The sequence below is a fragment of the Buceros rhinoceros genome, unplaced genomic scaffold, assembly GCF_000710305.1.
Source record: "Buceros rhinoceros silvestris isolate BGI_N320 unplaced genomic scaffold, ASM71030v1 scaffold32468, whole genome shotgun sequence".
Taxonomy (NCBI): Eukaryota; Metazoa; Chordata; class Aves; order Bucerotiformes; family Bucerotidae; genus Buceros; species Buceros rhinoceros.
This window is the reverse complement of record NW_010426847.1, coordinates 5,608-16,970: the sequence shown is the minus strand read 5'-3', so window position 1 is coordinate 16,970 and position 11,363 is coordinate 5,608. Positions and strand designations below refer to the sequence as shown.

The following is an 11,363-nucleotide window of genomic DNA, read 5'->3' as shown; positions in this document are numbered from 1 at the left end:
GATGAGGGATGAGACGGAGAGGCAGCCCTATCAGTCTGTGCTTGCTATTTGCTACTTGCAGCAAGGACGATTCAGTTGATGGTTGTGTGTGGCTCCTTTACGCAGCTCTGCAGGGCCTTCTTCTGCCCAAAAACAAATGGAGAAGACAATGGTAGGGCGCTCTGCAAGGCTGAAGAGCAAATGGCTTCTGTGGTGTTGCAGGTTCCTCAGAAATGTGACCAACCACTGGCAGCTGCCCCTTCCTGAGGCTGAAAGGGGAGGTGTGTTGCCAAAAAAGGTGAAAAAGTGGGACTGTTGCACAGTCACCTGGTGTCAGGACTCATCTTTGGGGTGATCCCATGGGTTTGGTTGCAGCTGGGCCTGTAAGGGACAGAACTGTGCAACTGTTGAAATCACATGGATTAGACCTGTCTCGCCAGGCAGTACTAAAGGGGGGAGGATGAGAGAGCGCCTTTTGCCTTGGCTTTCAGCATGTCCCCCAGAGTGGTGGTGTGAAAGACATGCTCCCCCTTAATTGTTGGTCTGGGCAAACAAATGTTCTGTTTATCCACAGGGTCAGAAGCGGGAAGTAAGAAAATTGGGGTTGGTGGTCTCACTGGGGACAGGGAAGCCTCCACAGGTCCCAGTGAGCTCCGTGGATGTTTTCCGCCCCTCCAACCCTTGGGAGCTGGCGAAGACTGTCTTTGGGGCCAGGGAGCTCGGCAAGATGGTGGTGGATTGTGTGAGTACTGGGAGGAGGCGATGGGGCAAGACCCCTGGGGCTGTTTGCAGGGAGGGAACAAAGGTTTCTGGTCTTTTGCTTCTTCCTTTTGGAAGAAAGTTCTATTTCCTTGAAACTGCTCCGACCGTGGCCAGTTCAAGGAATGGACTTAGTAGGTAACTTTAAGAAATGCGGGAGCACAGCAGGTCTGAAGCCCTGTCTGCCTCTTTGGGATTTTGAGTGCCAAGGGAGATTCTTGCAGCTGAAAGGAGCTGGGGACAGGATGGTGGTCAGTGACGCTTAGGAATATTTGCAGGTGTGAGTTCGTGAAACTCGGTGTTTTTCCAGGGAGCAGTGGTTATCACCTGAGCAATCTGGAACAAAAAGAAAAAAAATCACACTTTGGAATACAGCAATTTTTCTTTAAAACAGCTTTGTTATCCTCACTGGGGAAATCAGTAAATGCTAGAGAAGTGGAGTGTCACTAATAAAAAGCAGCAGTTCAGAGCTGTGGGTAGGAGTGTGTAATAGGCAGAGGTTCTTGCATACTTCAGAAACTAGTTCATTAAATGTTGTGCGTGAAAACACTCCATGTGAATGAAAGCCAGAAAGATCAGAACTGAGGTTCTGACTGTAATCTTAATTCTGTTGCTTTATCTCCTTTTTAGCTTCCTAAAGCCAGAAAATATCCAGGGGGATCCTTCTGCTTCCCCAGTCTCTTACTTCAGGGCTCCCAGGATAGCCCAGAAAGCCTGTAGTGATCACAGGCCCTGCTGGTGCTGGGCTGGTACAGAGGCGGATAGGGATTGTATCCCAAGGGGGCTGTGATTCAGATCATCCTGGGGGTTTCTTTAAGGGAATTCACTTGGTGGTGTGATGGATGGAGGATCTGTAGGGTGAAATTCCTTGTGTCCCAAGGACTGGGAGCACTGCTCCTACATTAATAAAAGAAATAAAAAGCCACCCCGCTCTTGGTGGTGAATGGTGCCATCCAGGATGCGCTTGCTCCTGGTCTTCCCTTTCCCTCTGCAGCCTGTGCAGTTCCATCTGGTGCCAGGGGAGCCTCTTGCAGGCGGGGGGAGAGCAGTGTGACAGTCAGACGCTCACTGTGGGCCTGTTTCTCCTGCAGTGCACTGATGCAGATGGCCCAGCTGTGGATCGTGCCAGGGCCTGGTGCGAGATGACGGATATCCCTTATTTCCGGTAGGAGCTTTCTTTCCGCTCTCTGCACAGACCTATTTTTATCCCTGTCACTTCAGACCTGGCTGTGGCATGCATCATCTCAAATAGTGTCCCCTCCAGAAGCATGCCTGCCCAGACCTGTGCCCCTGTTCCCTCTCCACTGCCTCAGTGACATAAGAGGATGCCATGGCTCACTGTGCGAGCTGGTGCACTGAGCACCCCTTGTCTGGGGTCACTTAGTGGGGTCTCAGGATGCTGTCTAACGGGTCCTTCAGGGATGTGCATCCTGCCCTGTTCCACCATGCATGGCATGTGTGCAGACTCAGGCCTGCCTTAGGTGCTGCTGTTGCTGAACTGTGGGTCAGCCTAGAGCATGGATGGGCCCTGAAGGAGGGGGAAGGCCTCTGCTCTGCAAGCCTGCTTAAAAAGGGGCGAGTGAGCACCCAGGACAGCAGGAGCCACTTCGCACAAGTCTTGGGCTTGGCAGTCTTGCTGCCTCGATGTGTTCGTGTCTGTGCCCAGCCAGTGATGCTGTCTTGCTGTGTGCAGGCTGAGCCCTCAGCTGCAGATGGAGGTCCTGTTGGACGAGGTGAATGATGCCGTGCTGGTGAATGCGCTGTGGGACACCCAGCTTTACATCTACCAGCAGTGGGAGCAGTTTGAGCAGCTGGTACAACATCTCTGCCGATGACTGACCTGGAGGCTCCCGTTCTGCATCCCCGTGGCAAGGAGCAACAGACACTGAAATGCCTCGGATTTGCCCTTGAAGCAAGGTGTTGAGTGGGGGGAGGGACTACTACCACTACTAAGGAATTAATGATATTTAGCAGACAACAGTGCACATAGACATGTATTCCAGGACACACCCCTGTATTCCCAGACAGCTGTGGAATGCTGACGGTTACCTTCATACTGTAGCCCCACCTCTGCTGCTGCACTCGGTTTTGCTGCCCTGGCGTCTGAACGTACAGAGCCCCCACCTCCCTGTAGCAGATCATCCAGATCAGCATGTTGTTTTTGTTCCTCCCTCTTGAGCTGTAGCAGCTGGAATCTGTCTCCTGGCTGTGCAGCATCTCCACTGCCAAAGCATCACGCACCTTCCCCTATCCCAGAATGGGCCACGGCCAGATGAAACCCCAAGGTTTACTTGGCCCACTGGAGCCAGAGTGGTTTGGAGTGTATAGTATGGGGAAAAGGGATTATTCACCCTCCACATGACTTGTTTGAAGGGGAGCAGAAACACAGCAACTTTCTGCAGTGGATATAAGGCAGAATGATGCCCCTGGCCTTGGGAGAAGGAGGAACCTTTCCTGAGCCAGTTGTCTTCTGTGGCACCTTCCCCTTTCCTCCTCTGAGCTGGGCTGGCAGCACAGGTACTGACCACACCCCGGGTGGGAGTAGACCCCCGTGGAGACTGTTTTGTGCTGCTGCCTTGCTGTGCTGCTCTTTGCTCGAGGGCTGACATGTCTATCTTTACTCGCAGCAAGCTTGAGATGAGGGACAACATCCTTGGCTCGGTAGAGAGATCGTTTCTCTGTATTCTGACCATGGAATTGCAATGCTCTGAGATCAGGTTCTACCAAAGGAGTTGACCCTGTGAGAATTTGGATTTTTTTTTTTTTTTTTACTGCTGGAAATCCCAGCGGTAAAATGCTGGGATGTTCAATGTTTCTGCAGTAAATTTTGCGTATTTATAAATAAATTATGATCTGTTTGTATGTGTTTTGAGGAGTAACCTGGAAAACTGAATTCTTAATCATTTGCTTCTGACTGAATGGACTGCTGCTATGAACAGTGCTGCTATGCAAAAGTAACGTGACCTGAAATAAAGAGAGGTTTGCATTTGGTTCCATTGTCCATGGAAGTCCATGGTTGTCTTGTCTCTCTCTCCATTCTGCAAGGTCCCAGAGGGGTTCTGAGCCTGCAGACTCTGAATTTCGTACGGGTAGAAAGTGGGGATTATACCCTTTATGTGGGCTGAAGAGGTGAATGGCCTGGCCCTGCAGCCAGCCCTGGGAGCAGGTGTGTGGTGTGAGTGACTGGGTGTCCCACAAAGCACAGCACTGCATGCAGCCAGTGGAGAGGCTTTGAACCAGTTCCCATGGGAGAATCCTCTTGGAGGTGGCTGGGCCTAAAAAGAGGAACACTGGAAACCCTCAGGATACAAATGACTGGAGATGGGGCTTTGACTTTTGGTATCTGCGGGTGGTTCCTGGACAAGGTAACTGCTGCAAGCTTGCTGGACCCGGTGTCCACCGATTGCTGAGGGACACCAGTGGCAGGAGTGTGGGTGCTGAGTCATGAATAGGGCTAAAAACCGACTGTGTCTTCTGATCCTTGCTTTTGCAAACGAGGCTGTGGAATTAAAGAGCTTTTAATGTGGAGTAAAGGCTTTCTTTAACCTGTATATAGGAGAGGCTTACCCTCCTGTGGAAAAACAAACCCCCCATCTTGGGGTGGAGAGAACATGAGCTCCTTGCTTTTTACCCTTGGCTTATACGCTTCCCCCTCTGAGCCTGCACCATCTTCAGGGGCTTCCCAGGGTGATCTGAGCTTGTGCTCCTTGCAGACAGGCAGGGAGAGGGTTCAGACACAAAGTCGTGCCTGCTGTTCGGGAGTCTCACTGAGAGTGGCAGTGAGGGAGAGGCCAGCACCCAGAGGGCTGCGGCCTGCAGAGGGGGAGAGTTGAAACCTGTTCTGAGCTTTTCTTACAGTTCCCCCCAGCCCCTGGTATTTGCTGTGTGCCAGGGCCCTGAAGATGCTTCACTAGCACAGCGAGGCCGAGTGAGCCAGTGATGGAGGCAGCCAGCCGTAAGGCGGTTCCTCTGGCAGGTGGCTGCTCCACAGGTGTCGGGGCGGGGAGAGCTGGGTACCGAGCTGGCAATCAATAATGCAAGCAGGCAGTCACATGCCCTTGCTGGCTGTCACAGAATTCCTCTCTCCCCAGAGTCCGGTTACTTCCAGAGATCAAGTTCCAGCCTCTCGGCTGGTGAATTATTAAACTCCAGGAGTTCTCTGTTCCCTTTGTACCACAGCTGTGTCTTCCTGCTGTCCTACCTTGCCAGCAACAGGCTCTTTCAATCCAGTCGGCTGTGGAGCAGCAGAGTCCTCTGGGCCAGTATAGCACCTTGTGTTCTTTGCTCCTTGCTTCCCTGCGGGGGATGGAAAAGGCTCCAAAGATGGACCTGTCCTACAGATCCACCATCTCCATCTATAAGGTGAGTGCCGCCACCAAAGGCTGCTCCTGTCTGCCCAGGGGAGATGTGCGGGTGGGAGGAGAAGAGCAGTTTTCTGCCAAAGGCTCCCTTGGGTGGACAGCTGAGGGCTGGATCCATCCCTAGGTTGAACTGCAGCAGCTTCTGTGGGCTCTGGACTGTGTTTGAGAGCAGACAGCTGGCAGCGGGGGAGGGCGATGTGGATCTGAAGGCAGATCCGGGAGGAAACTGGGCAGCCAGGGTGGTTTGGACATGGAGCGTGTTTATGAAGGGTCACACACCTTGGTTGCTGGTAGGAAGGAGTTTAGTCAGCTGTTCCCCTTTGCTGGGAAGAGCAGTCTGATCTCACAAACCCTTCCCTATGCGTATGGCTGCTGCACCAAGGCAGTGAGGGCTGGGAGAAGGGGGAATTGCTTATTCCAGCCTCCAGTCTGCTCTGCTGTAGGCAGTAAACACCTTTGATAAACAGAGCAGGTAAGAGCTGGGAGGCTGGTCTGAAGCACTCCATCCCTTCCCTTAGCAAGCTGCTGACTCCGGCAGTGCACTGCATCCTGGCCAGGAAAAAGTCATGTTCATGCCTGGATAATAAGCATTGGCCCTCACCCCAGCTGGCTCCGGGGTGAAGGGAAGGGCTGCTCAGATCCCCTTGCAGTTACTTCCCTGTCCTCAGTGGCTGTGGGGCCTTGGGAGAAAGTCATTTTCAGGCGACAACTTGGCTCTAGAGTGAGCATCGTGGCTGGGGAGCTCCCTGGGTCCTCCTGCACCCAGCCAAACCACAGCAGGAGATCATTGACCTACTGAGGTCTCTGGAGCATGGAAGACTGACATTAACACGCTTCTTCTGGGCCACAGAGTATCCTGGAGCAGTTCAATCCTGCGCTGGAGAACCTGGTGTACCTGGGAAACAACTACCTGCGTGCCTTCCATGGTGAGTGGGGTCCACGCTCCAGATCGTGCTGCTGCATCCATCCTGGATGTCCATCGTGCATCAGGAGGGACTGTTGTCACTCAGAGCAAGGCTGCTGGTCCCCTCCGTGGCATGTCCTCAGCTGCTCTTACTCACTTTTCTCCTGCTCCAGGACCTGCTACTATTATTAGGCACAGATGGGGAGAGCAGGGGTGCTCTTGTCTGTAGGCAAGGTACCAGGAGGTGGCTGTCCTGTGTGCTGCTTGCTGGGTCTGGTGATGGTGGTAAGGCAGGCCAGATCCTTACCTCCTCTCTCCTCTCCTCACAGCATTATCCAAAGCAGCTGAAGTGTATTTTAAGGCAATTGAGAAGATTGGGGAGCAAGCGCTGCAGAGCTCCACCTCACATGTACTGGGTAAGGCTCTTCCACTTGCCATCCTCTGTCCTGTGATCACCAACAGTTACTTTTTCCCCTTAGTTGGTCCCTTTCCAAGTATTGTGGGGAAAAAGACAGCCAGGCCCTGTCCAGGCAGTGAGACTCAAATTTATTGTGTGTCCTTGAATATCCCCCGAGGCCACAGCACTCTCCCCTGTATCTCTCTGAGATCAATGACTGAGCCGAGCCCCTGGGATGTCCCTACAGTGATGGAATTCTCATGGAAGCCAGTCCTTGCTGAGGCATCCTGCCCTGCAAACTGAAGTTTTCATCTTGGAAGAACCATTTTGCTCCTCCTTGCAGGTGTGAGGGAAAAGCTGGGGAGCATGGACTGACAACAGCTGATGGGGTATTGTCCTCCTGAGCCTGCAGCCAGCTGAAATGGAGCTGAGGGGCTGACACTCAGCAGTACAAATAATTCTGCAGCCTAAAGATGGCTGCCGGAAATACGTTCAAGCAACTGCTCTAGTGCTAAACATTTTAGTGAAAAGCTTCCAGCAGATGTGTCTCTTCTGCAGACTCCCATCGCCATCTGCACCACTTGGCTCACTTCTCTGCTCGCTGTCATTCCTTTCCCAGTTTCGTAATACCCACAGCAGTGAAGCAGGACCGCGCACGGCATCAGCAGCAAGTGCTGTAGCCGCTTTCCTGTAGGACAGCCAGACCCATGCACCACAGCTGGGGTGCCACTGGGGTTAAAAACGGGGATCATAGGGACAGTGGCAGAGTAAACCAGCACCCAGAACCCATGGCAGATCCAAGGCTGCCTGTCAGCACCGTGGGCTGTGGCAGAGCACGGGTCTGGCAGATGCGTGGGCTGGGGCAGCCCCACACTGGCAGTGCCTGGGGAGTGGTGGTTGAGCTGAGCTACCAGCCTCTCTCAGGGTGCAGAGAGCAGTGCGCTGCGATATCTGTTGGACTTTCACACCCGTAGATCATCAGCCTGAGCTGCACGCTGCTGGGCTGCCTCTTTGGGCACACGAGGAAATGTGTGCAGGAGTATTTGACCTTGTCCTGTCTTTTTCCCGGAAGGTGAAATTCTGATGCAGATGTCTGACATGCAGAGACTCCTGAGCTCTGATTTGGAAGTCGTGGTGAGTGATTTTCCCCAGGACTGGTGCAGCTAGGGAGAAAAGGGACTTCCTGAAGAACCACAGCATGCCAGCATTTGCCTGATCGGCCCCATCTCCCACTCTCTCACATACCTGCTGGCAGGTGCCTGCTCCCATGCTATCCCTGCTGCGTGTGACAGAGGCCGGTTACAGCGCTGGCAGCCCGGAGCCTGGCTGTTGTACCATGTTTGGTGCCATTGGTGGACTGTCACCACCTCTCCACAAGTGCAGTGGCAGCTGCGCAGTAGACCAATGCCCAGCTCTAAAGGTGTGGTGAGGCTGTCCTGTCCTTCCTGGGGTGGCAGTGGTGGGACAGGAGCGGAGGGGATGCTAACCCTTCCAGACACTGCTGTTTGTGCCTGTGCCAAAGCTTGAGGGTAATGGTCAGGTGGGTGCTGAGTGCTGACCCCCTGGCTCTGTATTGGGCCCAGGTGACAAAGGGGTCACTAGCTCTTGGGGTTTTGCAACGCGCACCTTCATCCCGTATGGTGAAGGGGACAAGGGTGATGGCTCCTTCACCTTTTCCAGGCTCAGACCTTCCATGTAGACCTGCTGCAGCATATGGAGAAGAACTCCAAGATGGATGTGCAGTTCATCAGTGTGAGTTCTTCTGAACCCTTCTTGTTTTCCTCTTCCCTCTGCCCAAGGGCTTTCACTTGAGCACTTGAGGTGTCTCCCTGACTTTTCTCAGCAGGAGTTAAGGGGCTTTTTCTTATTCTCTCATCATGGACCAAACCCCACCTAGTTTGGCTGATGACAGAGGGCTAAAGAGGGCAGGGAACTGTTCTCCTTTGTGCAGCAGGACTTGCTGAACGCTTCAGCGGGGCTGAGAGACTCAGCATCCCAAAAGCAAGAGTTCCCAGCTATCCCAAACCTCAGCTTTTGCATGCACGTGTGTCCTGTGCCATTGTGGCCCAGCTGGCCACACCAGTGGGTCGTGTCATGGGGGGAGACAGAGGCCTGGAGGCTTGCTCCCTGTGCTGAGGCAGCTGGGTGACAGTTTTTGCTTGTGAGATCTTGAGGCTCAATAGCACCCTGTGACCCTTCAAAATGAAGAGAAAGGTGAGGAAAGACTTTTTATAAGAGGTTCAGGTAAAGCCTGATTTCAGGGGGACTTAGAAGTTCAACCCACCCATGACAGCAGGACCCTTGCTGCATCCCGTTGTGGCTGGGTCTCCAGTTCCTCACCCAGCCTGGTTTCTCCCTGGCAGGAAAGCCAGAAGCAGTATGAGCTGGAGTACCAACGCAGAGCCACCAACCTGGATAAGTGCATGGCAGAACTATGGAGAATGGAGAGAGCCCGTGATAAAAATGTCCGGGAGATGAAGGTGAGCAGTGATTGCAGGAAGAGGAGTTGGAAAAACAACTGGATGGTTTTATTTGAAGCCAGGACTGATTTCTGAGCAACTTCGTCCTTCCTTAAAAGCCAGGGGGTTTTCCCCCAACATTCAAAAGGTAGCAGGCTTATCTGGAAAGGAGGTAATGCCTCTTCTACAGGGTGCTGTTGACCTGCAGTGGTCACTCCTGCCAAGCCCTTGCCTCCTTTAGCAGGTCTCAGTGAGTAAGGACTTGGTCTCTGGCACTCTAGCTCCTTTGTGCTGCTCCAGCGCTGTGAGCGGACTGGGAAGCTCATAGACATGATGACCTGTTTCAACCCTTCGCCGTGTAAGCCCACTCTGCTGGATTTAGGCTGATCCCTTCCTCCCTCTTTCCCCTGTGGTCCAGGAGAATGTGATGCGAATGCGCTCGGAGATGCAGTCATTTGTCTCTGAGAGCCAGAGGGAGGCTGAGCTGGAGGAGAAACGCCGCTACCGCTTCCTGGCTGAAAAGCACCAGATGCTCTACAACACTCTCCTCCAGTTTTACAGCAGGGTACGTCCCTGGTGTGCCGGAGAACAGAGCTGGGGGAGCAGGCAGCATGGCTGGAGTGGGGGGCATGCAGGCAGGAGGGAGCCAGAGCTGAGCCACCCCTTGGGTGAAGGCAGCATCTGTGCACGGACTGGGCAGGAAACCATTTCTTGCTGTGGGGTCCAGGCTGACTGTGCTAGGCTGGGAGAGCATGGCTGGGCCTGAGGACGGTGCTGACGTGAGGATAGTTGGGTGCGTGAGTGATGAGAGGGAAGGTGATGTAGGTATATATGGCAGGGTCACTGGGACAGCAGGGTCACTGCTGCAGGGTGCCATCCTGGACATTTGCTCCTGCGGGGCTCTGTTTAGCCATTCCCACAAACATAGTTGGAGAAAGACCTGGTCCCTAATCTAATGGATGTGGCAGCCTTTGTCTCTCTCTCCCTGTCTGTCACCCTCTCTTCTTTCTCTCCCCAGGCTCGGGGCATGATACAGACCAAGGCACCGCAGTGGAAGGAGCAGCTGGAGGCCAGCCGCAACCCCTCAAACAGCCACTCGCAGAGCCTTCTCACAGCCTCCCATGGCCAGGGGTATCCATCAGGCCGGCTCACTCCCACCCACCTCGAGATGGTGAGGAAATCGCAGACAGCCTCTGCCTTGGTGTTCGCAAGGCTGCAGCTGCCCCTTCCAGCCTGCAGGGCAAGCCCAGTCCTTGGCCAGCCATGATATTTGTTGCTTTGTCCAGCTTCCATGACCGTTCCTGGCCAAGATGAAGGGAAGCATGTGTATGGGCTGCAAGGGGGGGACATGCTGAGTTTGGTATCTGAGAGGGATTGGGTATCTCTCAGAACGTTTCCTGCTTAACGCAGCCCCTGTGGATATGTGTTCAGCTTCCTTTCCTTCCAACAGCCCCAGAGACCCCTTGGGGACTTTGCTTCTCCCATGACTGGGAGTAGATCCAGTGTCTTCTCTCCGGAGCCTCCAGAAATGAGACTGTCTCCTCAACCAGAGCCCCCCCGGCAGCCACTGCGGAGGACACCATCAGCTAGTATGACCCGTATCTGGGAGCAATGCTGTGGGGAGACTCAGGGGTTGGGCCCCTCTGGGAACAGGGTTTGGGGAGGGACCACCGGTCCTCATCCACATTCCTGGGCGTGGTGAGAGGACAGTGCATACGGGAGCTGGGGAGGGCAAGGCTGAATGAAGCAGAGTCATTCAGAGCAGGGTCTGAGCACAGCCTTCAGAGCATTGTCCATCCAGGACATGGCCAGGTTTCCTGTCTGGTTGTATGAGAGGGGAAACATACAGGTGTGCAATTTTCAAGGCTCCTTGAACCATGAGGGCTGATTATTACCGGAGTTGTCATTATGGCAACGCACCTTCCCGTGCACTGCCAGATTAAACATTACCCTGCCCTGCAAAACCCAGCCAGTTACCTCATGTCTCACCTGCTTTTCCTTCCTGAAAAATTTCAGCTTAAAGCGTTTTTAAAAATATAAGCATCTTTTAGGGAAAAAAAAAAAAAAAGAGTCAGGGGGAGAGAAAAATGACCCAAACATCCAGTTCCTCTAGCAGGACTGGGAAGACAGCCAGCAGCCAGGGCATCACCCTGGGCGTGCAGCAGCTATGCTCTAGACATTTGGCCAAAGAGGACACAATGCAAAGCAAGTGGTTTCAGTTTTGAGTTGATTTTCTCCTGCAAGATGAATGTTTTACCATGGTTTGCCCATGCTCTCCCTGCAGAGAAAGGCCAGCTACTCCTCCCCCTAGAGTAACTACTTGACTGGGGAAGCACTGGTCCCTTCAGGGCAGCGTGGGCCTTGCAGGGGGATGCCAGACTCCAGTCTGATCCTTGCATGCTTCCCCGCAGGCTTGCTCCCTACCGGCCGTACCTCCCGCTCAGGTTCCTTCGGCGAGGCCAGTGGCAGCAGCGGAGGGAGGGGGGGGGGTGGCGCGGCGGGGG

The 11,363-nt window shown here is 53.8% G+C and overlaps 2 protein-coding genes across 2 annotated transcripts in view; both read left to right on the top strand.

Moving 5' to 3' along the window:
* Nucleotides 1-2,573, top strand: part of PLA2G6 (phospholipase A2, group VI (cytosolic, calcium-independent)) — a 14,547-nt gene extending 11,974 nt beyond the window's left edge. The window contains exons 14-16 of the mRNA XM_010141675.1: nt 554-721; nt 1,830-1,903; nt 2,432-2,573. Of these exons, the coding sequence (XP_010139977.1) occupies nt 554-721; nt 1,830-1,903; nt 2,432-2,573 (384 nt within the window). The remainder of the gene's footprint in view (nt 1-553; nt 722-1,829; nt 1,904-2,431) is intronic.
* Nucleotides 2,574-4,919: 2,346 nt separating this feature from the next.
* BAIAP2L2 (BAI1-associated protein 2-like 2) overlaps nt 4,920-11,363 on the top strand; it is a 10,842-nt gene continuing 4,398 nt past the window's right edge. The window contains exons 1-10 of the mRNA XM_010141674.1: nt 4,920-5,100; nt 5,950-6,025; nt 6,333-6,419; nt 7,473-7,534; nt 8,081-8,152; nt 8,764-8,880; nt 9,278-9,424; nt 9,878-10,030; nt 10,310-10,448; nt 11,271-11,351. Coding sequence (XP_010139976.1) covers nt 5,044-5,100; nt 5,950-6,025; nt 6,333-6,419; nt 7,473-7,534; nt 8,081-8,152; nt 8,764-8,880; nt 9,278-9,424; nt 9,878-10,030; nt 10,310-10,448; nt 11,271-11,351 — 991 coding nt within the window. The 5' untranslated portion in view covers nt 4,920-5,043. The remainder of the gene's footprint in view (nt 5,101-5,949; nt 6,026-6,332; nt 6,420-7,472; nt 7,535-8,080; nt 8,153-8,763; nt 8,881-9,277; nt 9,425-9,877; nt 10,031-10,309; nt 10,449-11,270; nt 11,352-11,363) is intronic.